This window comes from Pygocentrus nattereri, chromosome 9 (genome assembly GCF_015220715.1).
Source record: "Pygocentrus nattereri isolate fPygNat1 chromosome 9, fPygNat1.pri, whole genome shotgun sequence".
In the NCBI taxonomy this organism is placed as follows: Eukaryota; Metazoa; Chordata; class Actinopteri; order Characiformes; family Serrasalmidae; genus Pygocentrus; species Pygocentrus nattereri.
In genome coordinates this window covers 21946021-21963912 of record NC_051219.1, presented here as the reverse complement: position 1 = coordinate 21963912, position 17892 = coordinate 21946021, and the positions used below count along the sequence as shown (strand labels likewise).

The 17892-nt window shown below is 40.7% G+C and overlaps 1 protein-coding gene across 3 annotated transcripts in view; it reads right to left on the bottom strand.

Annotated features, from left to right (window-relative positions):
• The window catches only part of zbtb46 (zinc finger and BTB domain containing 46), an 81493-nt gene that overhangs the window by 50328 nt on the left and 13273 nt on the right, over positions 1-17892 (bottom strand). For all 3 annotated transcript variants that reach the window (XM_037541643.1, XM_037541645.1, XM_037541644.1), the window contains exons 2-3: positions 5091-5312; positions 2281-3076 (exon numbers count right to left, since the gene is read on the bottom strand). In XM_037541643.1, coding sequence (XP_037397540.1) covers positions 2281-3076; positions 5091-5276 — 982 coding nt within the window. In that variant the 5' untranslated portion in view covers positions 5277-5312. The remainder of the gene's footprint in view (positions 1-2280; positions 3077-5090; positions 5313-17892) is intronic.

Here is a 17892-nt window from a genome sequence, read left to right as displayed (position 1 = left end):
TAAAAAAAAAAAAGTTATTATCTGGGTAATAAAAATCAGATTTATCAAGGCTCATTTCTCATTAAATAACTTCCAAATCACCATTTGAATACAATAACCTGTGGGTTATTCTAGTTCTGTCATACTAAAAAGTACAACAACCACAAAAACCAACACAATTCATAGCATACAATCATGCTTAGCATATGTGTGAAATATTCAGGAATGTCCAGCTCCCACTCATTAGACCCCTACTTCTCACCTTTACTCTGGTAAATGTCTGAAACTTGCAATATGAGTGATATAAAAACTTTAATCAAAGGCTTTCAGCTGATTTGGTCTAAACTTTCCATATGAATAAAGTGCTCTAATGCTGCTGGATGCCTTACTGGCTGGGAGAAATCCAATAGAGAATCAGTTCAACAGTCAGCCATGTAGCTAAGTGATTGTTGGATTACTGGATTGACTTAACGCTGCGTTAGTAGAGTATTAGTATGTGTTCCACTAGACCTTATGTATGTGGCTTGTGAATGGGTGCTATAAGTGTGTCCCTGTGAAGTGCTGTAAGACACTGAGATGTATCAAGCCTTGTTCTTCATGTTTGCTCTTTTGGGCTGGGTCAGCATGTGCGGTTATTTCTGTCAGAGCCTCAGGTATCAGGGCTGGTTGGTGGAAAGGAGGGGTGTGTGGGTGGGGGACTGAGAGAGTGCCTCCAGAGTTAAGTAGGTAAACTGGTACTAAGCTGATGCGGATCTTTTCTCCTCCCTCATTCTTTCCTCACACTTTGCAAGACCTTCCCTAAAGCCCCCATGGGGCGGAGCCAGCAAACACATACACACACACACACACACACACACACACACACACACACACACACACACATACACACACACACACACAAGCTGCACACACATAGGCAACACACCTTAATCCTCACTCTGCCACCAAGGTCAATTCAATTATCCTGTTTTCTTAAAGTGTATGTGTGCCCATTTTACAGCCTGCTCAAATACACCAGAGATTAGAGTTGCCTCACTTTTAATGATCTACATACCTGTCAGCAGCAGAAGCTAAATGCTGCTCACGCAGGTAGGGCCTCACTCCCCCTCCTACCCCCAGCCACTAGTGCGTTCTCATTCCTAAAGACGACAGCACGTTTTTGTTTTTAGGTTGATGAGGCTGTCTAGTGTCCCATGTGTGTGTCTGATATTAATGAGGAGATGAGTTTTCAACCCCAAACTCCCCACCTCAATCTATAAGAAGCTGTAATTGTCCAATATTTTACAAAAAAGGATATGCATTGTCTTTGCAGCTGAACTAATTCTCCAAAAAAAAGGTCTGAATTATAGCTAATGGAATTGCAAAATGGAATAAAGGGAAAGTATATTATCATATTAGCAGCATATTAGAATATCAAACAATTCCAAGAACATTTATAGTTTAACAAACTTGTCTGTGCATCAAATTTGATGTTCCAATATACACTATATGGACAATAGTATTGGGACACACCTCTTTGAATTCAGGCATTTCATTCAAATTTCATTCAATCAAAGCACGCCACCACTGGACTATGGAGCAGTGGAAACATGTTCTGCAGAGTGACAAATCACACATCTCTATCTGACAGTTTGATGGATGAGTCGGGGTTTGGTAAATGCCAGGAGAACGTTACCTGCTTGACTGCACTGTGCAAACTGTAAAGTTTGGTGGAGGAGGCATAATGCTGTGGGGTTGTTTTTCAGGGGTTGGTTCTTTACAAGAACTAAAACCCCTTAGTTCTTGTAAAGGGAACTCCTAATCATGAGCATGCCAAGACATTTTGGACAACTGCATGGTTCCAACTTTGTGGAAACAGTTTGGGGAACACCCTTTTCTGTCCCAGCATAGCTGTGCCCCAGTGCACAAAGCAAGGTCTATAAAAGTATGGCTGGGTGATTCTGGTGTGGAAGAACCTGACTGACCCTCACAGAGCCCTGACCTCAACTGCATCCAACACCTTTGAGATGAACTACAACTGAAACTGCGAGCCAGGCTACAGTACTACTAACTACAGTACTGAAGTTACTCAAACAGCACTGAAGTTACTCAAAGAGACTTGCTGTCAGCATTTCCCTAGCAAAATATGTCACTTCTCAAGCTATATCAAGAAACCCAAGCTACTTGGTGACAACAGGGAGACACAATAAATAAACAGTTAAACTCTTCCAAAGTAATCTTCCTTCAAAGCATAAATGAGAAAATCACTGCTCATGTAGCCAATACCATCTCCTCTATAAAGCATACTGCTGATAATCCTACCTGGAATGTCTTGGTTGTAGTTGTTCCAGTTGGTCGTGGACAGCATGGAAGGCAGCGGCGAGCCTCCCCGACTGTCGCCCTCGTTCTGTTGCGTGATGTGTCTGACCGTGTCCTTGTTCTTGCGATTCTTTCTGCGGCCTGAGCCAGACACCTGCCAACCCCCCTCCCCCCCTCTGTTCCCCTGCTCTCCAGGCGTTCCCTGCGCCCCTCGGCTGCCCCCCGCTCCATCCCGTACGTTAGAGGGTGACACTTGCTCCTCTTTAACCTGGACAGAACGATAGTCAGGAGGCCACAGTGGCTGCGAACAGGCGTCTTCCTGGCTCTCATGACTTTTAGGCTCCTGGTCCTCCTTGCCATAGGTGCTGCCACCTTCACCATGGCAACTAGCAATGGCTGAGTCCCCTGATGAATTAGCTGGACTAGTGCGACGGTTTAGCCATGGTGAGGAGCTGCGGGCTGAGATCATGGATGCCAGTGCCTCTGAGGCTACACCCCCTGCTCCCCCTGGCCCCATTCCAGCACCCACTGAGCCCACCACTCCCATCTCCATGTCAGCCAGCTCGTCAGCCAGCTCAGAGCGGATGCTGATGTCCAGCGCAGCCTTTATGAAGCCGTGGCATGCCTGCACGATGTCGGTCATCTGCAGATAGCTGGCGGCTGACATCACCTCAATGACATTTTTGCTGGTGAGCGCCAGGTGAGCAGAGTACATGAAGTCCAGAATGGTCTTGAAGCCCTGCGCCGTCACAATGTCCAGGTGTGTGATCGTGGCCTGCTGCTCCGTGCCCTTCTTTACCTGGCAGTAATGGTTGGTGAAATCACAGAAATGTAACATCTTGGTGCTTAGAGACACATTCATCACATAAGATATGTGTCAGGACATGTAGCTTTTTGGCAACTAATTGAAATAGACAAAATGCACAAAACAGTAGTGCTGTATAAAAAAGAACCCATGAATATGATGATGTTTTTAAATAAACCTTCTGCAAAAATAAACTAAGAAGGGGTCAGAGATCATTTACAGAATTTGGTAAAAAGAAAAAATCAGTAAAATAAGAGACAAGTATCACTGGTTGAAACTGAATCAACTACTTTACTACTATGCAGTTTATTAAATTCAATACAGAATAAAAAAAATGTATAGGCCCCTAATTCTTTCATGGAAACAACAGCCAATGATCAAAACTAGGCATCTGGCTGCATTCTAGCTATTTTTATATTTTAAGTATTTTTTGTATTTAAGTATTTTTTATCCTGCCTTTTATATTATATATATTTTTATTATAGTATATTTTAATCCTGCCTTTCGCACGAAGACTGCTGGGATAGGCTCCAGCACCCCCCCGCGACCCTGACAGAGAAGCGGCTTAGAAAATGGATGGATGGATGGAAGTATTTTTTAAGTATTTTTTTTAGCCAAACTGATATGTGTAGTAACTGTTGGGACAGTAGATAAAATGCAAATAAAAACAGAAAGCAGTGATACCACAAAAAGAGGTGTTTAAATATTGCACGTTACCAACTTTTTTGATTTTTGTAAATGTATGTTTTTTCCAAATTTGCCTGCAATACATTCTAAAAAAGTTATGACTGAAGCCATTTATCCTTATCATCCAGAAACACTGCCGATTTTTTTGGGCTAAAGGCCCATCTGTGATAGACTGACACAAAGTAGAAACATGTCCTGTGGTCTAGTGAGTTCCACCTTTCAGATTCCTTTTGGGAATAATGGATGTTGTGTTCTCCAGGCCAAAGAGGAAATGGACCATCCCAACTGTTAAAGTAAAATTCTGAAACCAGCACCTGTCACAATACTGCCTCATGATACATATGCTACCATCTAGACAACATCTTTTTCAGGAACATCCTTGCTTGTTTCAGCCAGATAATGCCAATCCACATTCTGCACATTACAACAGCATGGCTTCATAGTAAGAGAGTGTAGCTGCTAGACTGGCCTGCCTGTGGTCCGGATCTGTCTCCCACTCAAAATGTGTGGCCCATTATGAAGTGCAGCTTATATCAACAGAGATCCCCAAATGTTGAGCAGCTGAAGTGTAATATCAAGCAAAATGGGAAAAAATTCCCCTTTCACTATTTCTGCCCTTAGTTCCCAAATAATTACTAAACATTGTGAAAAGGAAAGGTGACATAATACAGAGGTAAACATGCTTCTTGTTACACTGGAATATGTTGCAAGCATCATATTTAAAATAAACATATATACACACAAAAAATAAAGTAATTAGTAGAAACATTAAATAACTTGCCTCTGTACTGTTTTCTATTTAATACAGGTCAAAAAGATTTGCAAAACATTGCTGTCTGTTTTTGTTTACACTTTATCCAACTGTCCCAAGTTTTTTGGAATTCAGTCTGTATATAATAGAGCTTTACAAAATCATGATATTTTTTAATACATCTTTTTGTGAATGTAATTTTAAGAGTAATCTGTCTCTGAATTATCCTTGGGTGAGATTGAAATTCTGAATCTTAACTTTAGAAATCAAAATTGAATTAAATCTGAAAATATGTGTCATTACATATAATACATCTACATGATTGCTTTCTTTAAGTTTACTTGTTTTGGCAATTATTGTGTCATCTAAGTGCAAACACTTGACACACTTTAATCATATCAATTCAAAGCACATTTTTTCACTGCCCTAGCAGTTTATACACTGGTGTTTGTTGTTGACAGGCTGTCTATAATTGGTCTACATTTGTGTTTCATATTATAAATGCAGTTAGTACTCAGAGAAGAGCATCATGATGTAATTTATCACACATCATCATATTGCCCTCCCTACCTGGCAGTAGAGCGTCTTGAAGTAGCGGCTGCTGCCCAGCAGCACATTCTTGTGCGCCTTGAAGATTTTGCCCTCTACGATGACACACACGTCGCACAGGATGCCGTGCTGCCGCTGCTCATTCAGCTCGCGCAGAAGCTGCCGGTAGTGCGACGTGATCTCCATGTCTTCCTTCCGGTTATTCATTGGATTTACTGGGTGGCTGCGTCTTCTGGACAGAGTCTGGGATGGAGAGATGTACACACCCTGGTTAGCACTGCATGTATCATACAGACAGGTTAGAACAGCAGGCTTTTTCAGGACATTCCTCTCACTACTTTGAAGACAGTGACAGAGTGTTTCAGGGAGTTTCAGCAGGACAGATCTGGTGTTCTTCTGTTTCCAGTTTGTTCAAAAGTTTGATCATTCAAAAGTTTCAAAAGTTTAATTATTATCATTATTATTATTAGTAGTAGTAGTAATAGTAGTATTGCTATATCTCTTCTACTTAGGTGGGCAGCTGTAATATACACTGTGATTGAGTGAGTGAGGAAATGAATGAATGAATGAATGAATGAATGAATGAATGAACACATTAAAAAAAGTAAATAACATATATGTAAAAAATAAATTAATGTACATTTAGATTAATCTAAAATGACAGAAATGTATATGTGTGTATATATATATATATATATATATATATATATATATATATATATAACAAGTTTTACTAATAATTTGTTACCCACAATGCTATTATTTCAAGTGATCAAATGCTCAGAAAATTACTGTAAATAGTTAATCTGTAAATAGTATATCTGCTATAATTTAATATTTCTTCTTTTTCCCAAAGAATGTTCATGCCTTAACCACCTACACTGCATATGGTATTATTGTACATTAATTATTAAAATGAACCCCAAGTGATTCCACAAATTTGAACAAAAAATCCTTAAGCTTCATGACAGACATGATATGTAGTGTTATTATGATATACATGAAATATATCAGAATCATTACTACATATAATACATATTCTATGTCCAAGCAGTTGCTATATTACCATCAGTTTTCATTTAGCACAGCTCTGCCTGCAAACTCAAACACAAAGCCCCCTAAAAACATGTGAATTTATTTAATTGAGGTCCATCGTTTGTGTCAGGACCAGTTTAAACATGACATGTCAGGGGGAATGCAGTGCTGAGGCGAGTGACATGCTTTGGCCAGTGTTGTACGTTCAAGGCAGGCAATTTGCTGGGCAGCAGCCACAGCCGTCTCGGTTCAAAATGAATCAGCTGTTCAGCAGCCCCATTTTCCACTTGATCACTCCACTAACTGACAAAATGCTAATTAAATCCAACCATTTAACAACAGAAACGGGGAAATGTGTGAAGAGCGGATTGCAGTAAAGTGCTTTATATGGGTACGGGGTAATTTTATTCTGCAGCTAATAAACCAAAACAAAAGCATTATTAGTTGAACAATGAACACCTGAACAACGTCTATTCCAGTCACAATCACACTGGAGAGAGAGACAGAGAGAGAGAGAGAGAGAGAGAGAGGCCATAGAAAGTTGAAAAAGAGAGGCAATATTCCTTATGGGTTGCTCACACACACACACACACACACACACACACACACACACACATATATATACACACTGACCATGTCCAACGCTAAAAAAACAGACATAGAAGATACGTAGAGGTATATATGTGTGTGTCACCTCCGGTGTGAGAACGCTGGGCACATTTTAGCTGTTGTCTATTTTGTTTGTCTGTGTATTGTCTTGCACTGTTTTGTCTGTGATATTTTACACTGTGGCTAAGGAGTCTTCCTGGGCCTGTCAGCCCAAATATTACACTGCAGCTAAATAGTTTTCCACAGTCTGTTGGCTGCGAGACTTTACATTGCAGTTAAAGAGTCTTTCTGGGATTTTTGGCCATGAGGCATTATACTGAGACTAAGGCCTGCTGCTCATGACACTTTATATCTAAGCTGGCTAAGAAGTCTTCCTGGTGCAGCCAACAGAAACTTTACAGTGTAGCTAAGAATTCTTCCGAGGCCTGATGGCCAAGACTTTACTCTTTGACTAGCGAGTTTTTTCCCCAGCTTGCCCGCTGTGAGACTTTACACAGTTAAGGAATTTTTTTTGGGCCTGCTAGCCAAGACTTTACACAGTGGTTAAGGAGTCTTCCCAGCTGAGAATTTTCACCACAGTTTGGGAAGTTTTCCCTCCAGCAGCTGGGGGACTGTGTGTGCGTATGGTGTGCTTTTGTCTATTTGTGTCATTTCTTCTGTTGTAAAGCATCATTGGGTGGGTGACAACCATTATATACATTAAATTCATTTTTATCATTATTATTAGAAATACAAATATACAGGTCAGGCATTGTATGAACTACACACACACACAGACACATACACACACATACAGACAGCTTTCTCTTGCTGTAAGCTCTTGTGCAGTGCGTTAGTAGTAAATCAGCAGGTCTAGTCTGTTAGCAGTCGTGCGCTGTGGTGTGTGTTTGGAGTGTTGAGGCTGTCAGCTCATGTTGGGTCGAGTTCAATGCGACAGCTCCTCTTTTCCACACTGACAGCAGCGTTTGCTGCAGGCCGGCACACTTCAGGTCACGTTTAAGCAAGTTACTCTGAACCTGACGGTTTGTACGATCTAATCAATCCTTCATGTCTCCAGTGTCCGCTCACACAAACACACCTTACTTTGAAAGATGGTGAGAGGAGGAAAGTGAGAGCGACAAATGATGTTTTTATCCTCTTCATTTTGGTTAGTGTCTGTCTTGACTGTCTTTAGGGCCTTTTTTAGGTTTTTTTGTTTGTTTGGGGTTTTTTGTGTGACCACAATAACAGAACAACACTATTTTGATTTTCAGAACTTTTGCTGTTTTATCAGCTAAAGTTTAGCCTTCAAGTAAAGATGTTCTTCCCTCCCTGACAAAAAGGTAGGCTGAAAGAATAGAAATAAAATCTTTAACCTAAGCCATGACAAAGAAGGCATACACACACACACACACACTGAGAAAATCAAACTCTTCTTTTTCATCCAGCTCTCATACATTCAGCTAGAACGGCTATATGAGCCACCTTACATCAAGGCCACCAACGCAAACACACACTTCAGTAGCCTTTACATCTTTTTTATCTACCACACTTTCTTTAATTGACCATAGCATTGATGGGGTCATGCTTCTATATAAATGTCTGTGGATGGTAAGTCTCATATTTGGAATTATGAATTGTAGTTATACTAAAAAACAGAGACTGATTTTTGCCTTTTGTCTAGATGACACTGCAGGTCAATATGAGTCTGACTATGTAATAAAAATGCAGACAATAGTACATTAGCCAAAAAATAAAGACATCCAATGCAAACTGCTGGACACGTGAAGTGAAACAGCACACTAAACACAGAGTGAGACACAATGCAGTCAGCCTAATCAGATTTTCTGCTTCAGCACGACTAGAGGGATCTGAAGGTTAGTGGAGCAAAAAATGGTAAAAAAGAGGAGAAAGGAAAGAAAAGGAAGGACTCTATAATGGACTGATGAGACACACAGCCACTGTGAATCCTTTTGGAGTGCTCATCTGAAAGCCTGCTTGTGCTGTCCTGTCCCAGTCACACTTCCAGTGCTTTCATTCACTACAGTTGCCCAACATGCAAAGCTAGCTGACTCTGGACTAAACCATTCACAATCAGTGTTTGGACTCACTTATTACAACCCCAATTCCAATGAAGTTGGGACGTTGTATAAAACATAAATAAAAACAGAATACGATGATTTGCAAATCCTTTTCAATCTATATTCAATTAAATACACTACAAAGACAGGATTTAATGTTCAAATGGATAAACTTTATTGTTTTTTGCAAATATTCACTCATTTTGAATTTGATGCCTGCAACACGTTCCAAAGAAGTTGGCACAGGGGCAACAAAAGACTGGGAAAATTGAGGAATGCTCAAAAAACACCTGTTTGGTGTTTTCCACAGGTGAACAGGTTAATTGGAAACAGGTTAGTGTCATGATTGGGTATAAAGGGAGCATCCCTTAAAGGCTCAGTTGTTCACAAGCAAGGATGGGGTGAGGTTCACCACTTTGTGAACAACTGCAAATAGTCCAACAGTTTAAGAAGGAATTTAGGGATTTCATCATCTGCAGTCCATAGTATCATCAAAAGATTAAAAGAATCTGGAGAAATCTCTGCAAGTAAGCGGCAAGGCAGAAAACCAACATTGAATACCCATGACCTTCGATCCCTCAGGTGGCACTACATTAAAAACTGACATCATTCTGTAACGGATATTACCACATGGGCTCAGGAGCACTTCAGAAAACCATTGTCAGTGACCACAGTTCGTCGCTCCATCTACAAGTGCAATTTAAAACCTTGCCATGCAAAGTGAAAAGCCATATATCAACACCCAGAAACGCTGCCGGTTTTTCTGGGCCCCAGCTCATCTGAGATGGACTGATGCAACGTGGAAAACTGTCCTGTGGTCTGACGAGTCCACATTTCAAATTGTTTTTGGAAATCATGGATGTCATGTCCTCCGGGCCAAAGAGGAAAAGGACTGTCTGGATTGTTATCAGCGCAAAGTTCAAAAGCCAGCATCTCTGATGGTATGGGAGTGTGTTAGTGCCCATGGCATGGGTAACTGACACATCTGTGAAGGCACCATTAATGCTGAAAGGTACATACAGGTTTTGGAGCAACATATGCTGCAATCCAAGTAAAGTCTTTTTCAGGGACATCCCTGCTTATTTCAGCAAGACAATGCCAAGCCACATTCTGCACGTGTTACAACGGCGTGGCTTCGTAGTAAAAGAGTGCGGGTACCGAAAATGTGTGGTGCATTATGAAGCACAAAATAAGACAACGGAGACCCCGGACTGTCAAGCAACTGAAGTTGTACATCAAGCAAGAATGGGAAAGAATTCCACCTACAAAGCTTCAACATTTAGGGTCCTCAGTTCCCAAACACTTATTGAGTGTTAAAAGGAAAGGTGATGTAACAGAGTGGTAAACATGTCCCTGTCCCAACTTCTTTGGAACGTGTTGCAGGCATCACATTCAAAATGAGTGAATATTTGCAAAAGGCAATAAAGTTTATCTGAACATTAAATATCTTGTCTTTGTAGTGTATTCAATTGAATATAGGTTGAAAAGGATTTGCAAATCATCGTATTCTGTTTTTATTTATGTTTTACACAACCTCCCAACTTCATTGGAATTGGGGTTGTATACTGCTAATTGTAATTTACACAATTTACCTCTTACCCCAAATACATATATATCAGACAAAACATAAGAACATTGCTACTACTGTTTTAGCTATGTGACATATGTTTGTCCATTTTATGTATCATACACTGTCAGGTGCCACATAAGAAGGTCTATTCATGATTACTTAACAATTCTAGTGTGTGATTATTCAGCCATGGAGGTTGTGCAATGCTAAATGGAGAAGTGCAAAGGTAAAGAAACAAACTTTGGACACCAAAATGGCAGACTGACCACATCTGGAGAACATTTTCACTAGACCTCAATGTTTAAACCTAGGCAAAATAGTGCCCACCTGAAATGGAAGTATATGATACCCAATCTGAACTAAGATCACCATCTACAATAGTTGATGAGACCTAATCAACGATGCAGGGTTAGACATGGTGTCATTGCCGTGAATGAGTTTTGGGGCTAAGAGAACAGAGAAAGTGAGGACAGAGTGGAGGACAGCGGCTGCCCGGTCTGCGTAACACCACTCTGGGGCTGGAGTGTTAAAGAGTGCCATCACTGCTTTAAGTTTCTGTCACCCTCATTCACTCAAATCTAAAGTGACTGGCCTCCTCCAGCGATGGGCCCCCTGCACACAGAAACATACAGACACACACACGAGCACAGCACATACACAGCGAAGAAAGAGGTGGAGGAAGAAGTTTTTCTCATGTTTGTCCCTAATGGCGATGGGAATTAGACAGGCCTTAAATAGTTCAGAAAAAAATATTTTGGGAATTTATATGGTTTTCCCCAGACCTAAAACATAAGACAAAACCAAGAGTCCAAGACATGTTTGATGTCTGAAGTTTGCATCTTTAGTTTTGAACTGGTGCAAAAGGGCTTATTTAGCTAACAAGTAAAGGAAGCATATTGTATCACATTATGCAAATCATCACAGACTTGCCACAAACAATACTGCGTTGTTAAGCAATCTTAAACAGTCTTGCATATGTGCTTATGTAGTTTCTGACATACTGTTATCTATAAAAACAGAACAATAATGCTTAAATTTTCTCTCTAGGATTCTTTTCCACTTTTACATGTAAGCTACATTAGCCTTATTAGCCCAGTGTAAAACCAAAGAAGCAAACTTTGGATATCAAGCGTGTCTTGGCTGATTGACTACATGAGAGGAAGAGGAAGAGGAAATCATGTACTAGGATCTTCTTCAACACACATACTATAGTCTAGGATGAATTAAATGATCTAACATGATAATGTATTATAACACGACTTGATTCTTGAAAAGTACTGTCTCTTCTCATTCTGTGTAAGTCCCTATCTCTGTCTCTGTACTTGTGTGCTTCTCCTGGCCGGATTCCAGCTGGTGCAGGTGAGCCAGGGCCCATCACACCACGGAAAGTGTGACCAGAACGGATCTAAATGGCTTTGAAAGCCATAAGCCCTCCGCTCATCCTCCCCCACCTCCCTTGCTCCTCTCCGGGGGAAGGGAGGGTGAGTCCGGGAGGAAAATCCACCATCAGGGTCAGTAGGGTGAGGCCTGAACATGGGTCTGTATACAGAGACTGAGGAATGTTCTTCTGATAGGTGAAGACCACCAGCCTCAGTAGGGTCAATAGCATGGGTATAAAACAAAGAATCTTTTATTTTGTGCCAGTTCTCTCTCTTGTCTTGCTTTGATTTGAATAAATTGGTTGTCTTTTTATAGTGCTTCATTCTTTTGTTTTATGGCAGTCACCCACTGTAATCTATTTGCTATCAACACAACACTGTGTGGTTAAACTGCTACCAAAAGCCTTGGATAGTTTTTCCACTGCTCGCGGAGTGGCCCGATTCGTGGGACTGCAACTAACAATTAATTCTCAAATAAATTAATCTACACTGTTAAAAAACTTTCTTTCAGCTATGCCACATAATGGTTTACGGAGCCATATAATACAAAGTTTCTATGCAAATTTAAGGGTGCTTCCTAGATCAGGCAGAGGTTGATAAAATTTTAAAAAGGTTCATCACATATCTAGTTTACAAAAATGGTTCTCCAAAGAATCCAAAGTGGTTCCTCTGTGGCAATGCTCCAAGGAAGCCTTATAGGCATCTTATTTCTAAGAGCATTTTGATAACCATCAGAAGAATCAACTAATTGAACCACTGTCACTTCTGAGCTTTCCTCTCACTTTGCCCCAGCAATATCACCAGGATCATTCAAGATTCCATGTGTGCTAATCAATTTCTTCCTTTTTTAGAAAGAGAAAGCCTTTAACTTACATTATGTTAAGTATCTACTTACGCACTACAGAATGGGTAGAATAAACTCATACCAAGATATGCTGGGCTGGAATTTACACAGTGATAGTCTAGTGAAAGTTCTTGGGCCCACATTAAAAAAAACAGGTCAGGCTATGGCCTGGGCAGTGCCCCCCCAACCATTCTGCAGTCCATGTGTGTATATACAGGGAGTATACTGCAAGGTCTCAGCCTTAGCATGCTTAATCGAGCTGTCCGTGAACAGTTGAAGGCACAGTGGAGGCCCTGACCTCAGCTTGCTCTCAAAAACTCGGTGACGAGGCCGAGTCATCAATGATCTTTAAGAGCCTCAGGCCATGTCCTCATCTTCCAATCCACCCTCGCTCACGCGCTTCACACAAAGGCTCTCGTCCCCACCCTCCTCCACACTCGCCGACTCAGCTCAAAGGGCTTTGTGCAGACTTCACCCCGTCTCCCCCTCTGGAAAGCTGTCTGACCAAACTCTTTTGCTGCTCAGACGCACCAGGGTTAAAATAAATAAATAAATAAAAAACTTTCTCCAATACTGCCGCGTGCCAAGGACACTCCATTTCGTCTGCAAACTCCAAACCTTTCTCTTTCTTCTGCATGATCACGGAATCAAAGGCAATAAGACATCACCTTGACTTTCTATTTTCCCTTTCCTTCCTTTTAAATACTCTTTTTTCCCTTTCATTTTCTTGCAGTCTCTCTGGTCTTCTCTCGCTGAGAGTGGGAAAACGCTAAAGCCAGACGGAAAGCAATTAACTTGTTAACCCCCTAAAACCATACCTCATGGAAACCCTTTTTTCCAGTAGGGACCCTATTTGACATGGCCCCTGTCTTGCGCAGTCCCTCTCTTTTCTTTTTTCCTCCCTCTGTCCTAGTGTGTTTCTGGGCTATTCGCTGCCTCAGAGCCCCTGAAGCTAGCCGTGTCTCCAGTGGAGGCTCCCTCTCTGACAACCCGGGGCTTAGCCTAAATTCTCTCGCTATTAAAAGCTGTGAAATGCAAATAATGAAACATCTCATTACCACTGTAGGAAAATGAAGCGAGTGAATATATTGGGGGGCGGGGCAGAGGGGGAGAAGTGAGAGGGGTGCTTTAGAAGATAACCTGACACAGTGTCTTTTGTTATAGAGAAGTTCACTGTACAGACTTGAATATGCCAGTAAAGCAATCAGGGGTGGTTTCCAGCTGCATTGTGAAGTGTTGTGTCTATTGTTTGTTTAATAAGACTGTCTTTATTTATTATCATGTCTTAGCTGAAGATCAGATCAGCTTTTAGGAGCCATTTGTGCTGAACCCCAGATAATTCCAAAGAGTTCTTAAACTTTTCCTCACAACTGTATATATTTCAAAGGAGATTCTAACATAGATTAAAAGGTATAAAGGTAAATCTTCTCTCTTTCCTATACTAATCCCTGTACACAGAGCGTATTGTTTCAGTAGATTAAGCAGCTGACTCTAGCGCAGGAAGTGAAAGAGCGAGGGTTGATCTATACAGATATGGGATATGGGCCATCATCTGTGGTGGCATGGGCGTCACATATCTTCCATTACCAGCAGTGAAGTAAAAGGAAATGCACTGAAATGAGTGTTTAAAGCAACAGTTTTGGTCAAATAGCAAATTTACACAATTTTGCCTTCTCTCTAGGGATTCATTCAATGTGAAGGAAAAGCTAGTTTAGGCCCACAGCTGCACAATGATCACCAAAGGTTTATGCATAATTTGAAAGTAAGAGATTTATGTTTAATATTATATATTGTTATGTTCAATATTATAGACCTTGTAAGTCTTTCACATTCTCTTAAATGGCCCAAGCTTACCTTCTTGTAAATCGAATGCATTAACTCACTCCCTAAGAAGGACAACCTGCTACTTTGTAAGTATGAGAGGTGGCATGCCCTGCATTTAAAATGGTGCGGTCTGGATGCACCCCTTACCCAGCTGTTCTGCATTTGTGTTTCTTGATTCTTTGAGCAATATGGATGCCATTTTTATCTTGTAAAATTAGAGAGATTGGGCTGACAAGCAAGCCTCACTGTGTAAATGTGAGCCAGTTTGTTGGAAAAAGCAGATCATTTTCACTCCTCTCTAGTCTATTTCTCTTCCAACATTTTTGTTACAGAATGGTGTTTTTTACCTAGGTTGTTTGTTTATGGACTAATACTGTTTTATTATAGTGTAAGCAGGTACAGAGTGTCACATCTCATATGCTGAGGATGGTGCTAAATCCCAAGATGTGTTATACTTAAGATAAGTGTAAAAAATGACAGCAAGCTCAAATTCAACACAAAGGCATGCAATGAGGTCTTAATGTAGGTCTGACAGGGTTAATTCGGTGACATGTAGTTTGGTGGCTTTCTGTATGTCTACCCTCAGTGCTACGCAGTGCACAGAGAGTGGTGTGATAGTGCATGGAGAGGAGTTGAAGAGCGTGAGTTAAGTAGCTCAATCTGGGAAGCGTGAGGAAATTCTCCTGAGAGACGGGGGAGAGGTTGATGATTTTGGATCGTCAGGCCGTGCTACTGAGTAGGAGTCAAATTCCAACACGATCTCCACCTCTTCCTCCTCCTCTTCTCTTTCTTTCTCCCTCCCACTCCTTTTTTTCCCTGTGAGTTTATACACACACATACACACACACAGTCATCGTTTCGAGAGCACCAAATGGTGCGGCAATGACTCCCTACAGCTCGGCTGCCGCTACTCACGAATCAACGAATCATCTTTAACACCTTCCTGGAGCTCGCGCCCCGAGAGGTGTCACAACAAACCGACGTTCTGGCGGTGAACAGAGGCACAGCGTTCCTGCAAGCACATACAAACACATACACACAAACACACACACACACACAAAATACACACACTCTGCACTGAGAAGACATTACCATGACAGGAAGGTTTGCCACCACCAGCTAGAGCCCACCAACACAATCTAAACTGGTTATGCACTGTCTTTTCTCTATCACACCAGTAGGATTTTTCATTGAGGGTCTAGCATGAACTGTTATTATTAGATGAGATTATGATAATGGGTTCAGTGAGGAGGGGTTTATCCGTAACAGGTTTCTTTTTGAAACTAATACAGGCATACACAAACTACATAACCCATCAATGGAACACTTGAGCATTTTTCAACCTAATCTGCTGCATTTGTAGCATGCAGTTGATTATCACAGACAATATGGTTCAACAACTGCCCATTGGCTTCTATTATAAGTTTTTTTGAGTCAATGAGTATTTTGTTCTTTTACTAAGTACAGGGAACTGCATCAACATTATTGTCCATGTTAACTGACAATATCATATACTACAGAAACAGTAGACAGAGTTAGGGGTGTAACAACTCACAAGAATTCGACTTTGAATCGATAGGATTCAGTGGTGTCTCCATTTTTGTATTACAGCAAAAATAAGAAGTGCACAGAAATGTGCCTTACATTAATGTTAATGTTTTCATTTTCAGTTTACTTGACTAGTCAATATTATAAATATAAACATACAATATTTTGTTCTGCTCTGCACTAGCCATGGGGTAATATGTTAGCTTCAAATTAACACACTAGCCATAGTCACCATACAATGATGCGATTTATATTTCCATAAGAAAAATAAAAAAGAGATGTTAATATCTCTATAAAATCTTCTAGACAACAAGATCAGATGGCAAGACCAATGAGACTTGTTTAAGTCTCTTGCTGCTCAGATATCTAAGAGATCTTCTAAGCAAAAGTCAGCAGTAATTTTACATATTTTGATAGATATCTCGTTGCGCTCAGATCTCCTGAGATAAATAGTCATGTTTACCTTCCACTGAACTGAAAACAGGAATCTCAATTTAAACTCACTCATTTCTCATCCAAGACAATGAGCCTTCTCAGTTTTGATGCTGTTTTTTTACCCGAGCTAAGAGTGTCTCATATCTCCTTTTTGCCTATTGTTTCTGCTAAGGAATTTTAGGAGAATCACCAAAGCCACCAAAAATCAATATTTGAGCAATAAAATGTTCCTTAAATCCCACTGAAGGATTGCTTTAGGACTCTGTAAATTATCCTCTGCATGAGAAGGTGAAAGCAGCACTAAGAAAATGGACACTAAGTCTATAATGGGCAAACTACTGGATGATGTAGTATTTCCTAACTTTTGGGAAACTCATTTTTAGTTCCGCTGCCGAGCTGCTCTCTAAGAGCTCCAATCCATCACCTCTCCACATCCTCCACGGAGCTTTCTTCAAGACGAGGTTTATCATACTTTTTATGCTTCTGATCAAACACGCACACACATACACACAGTCGTATACACACACGCACCAACATGTCCTGGCATGAAGCGTCTGTCAGTAAACTAATTGTAATAATCAGGAACACTGGCTCCTGTCAATGAGTCAGAGAGAGAGGGAGAGAATGTAAGAGAGGGAGATATAGAGAGAGAGAGAGAGAGAGAGAGAGAGAGAGAGACAGAGAGAGAGAGAGAGAGAGAGAGAGAGAGAGAGAGAGAGAAAGAGAGAAAGATGCATGGGTGGACAGAATGGAGGGGGTGTCTGTAGCGTGACTGCTGTCACCTCAACACTGACATCTCTCTCATCCACTGTGGATAACCTCAGACTAGCTACCAGAGAAAAAGAGAGAGAGAAACTCAGTGTGTGTGTTTGGATGTCATGAGCCTCACGATCAGCAATGAAAATCTGAAGAGGAGGAATAAAATGCTTCAAGAGTAAACAGAGAGGCCACACGGTTACTGCACCTCTCACTCTCTCTCTTTCTCACTCTTTTCAATACTTGATGCACATTAAATCCGCACAATGTAGTCTATTGCAAAACTCAGTAATTAATTTCACAGTTTCAAAGTCAAGTGTACTGAAAAATCCTGTGGGCATTACGATAAGGCCTAATGATTTCTAGGAACAAAAAAAATTGGAACTAAAAAACTAAAAATCTTTTTTATTAATGTTTTTTTTATATATATATAATCACCATTGTATTTGGGTTGATCAAGCCAGAGTTGCCAAATCAGCCCCGTAAAATGTGATTGGCAATCAGTGGCTTCATTGTGTACTAAATTGAGTGGATGGGTAGCTATGCTCACAATGCAGTGTAATATAGATAACCTAGATAACGTAACAGACAAACAGATTTATCTTATATCAGTGTTGCTTAGTGCCTAAACATGTCACCAGCAGTGCAGCTGTCTGTTAAAATCATATAAGGTTATATGAAATAATATAACGTTCATATGAAACATGAATATCTTTCACAGGGTTTACGTGCACTACAGTTAGCTTAGTGCTAACATACTATT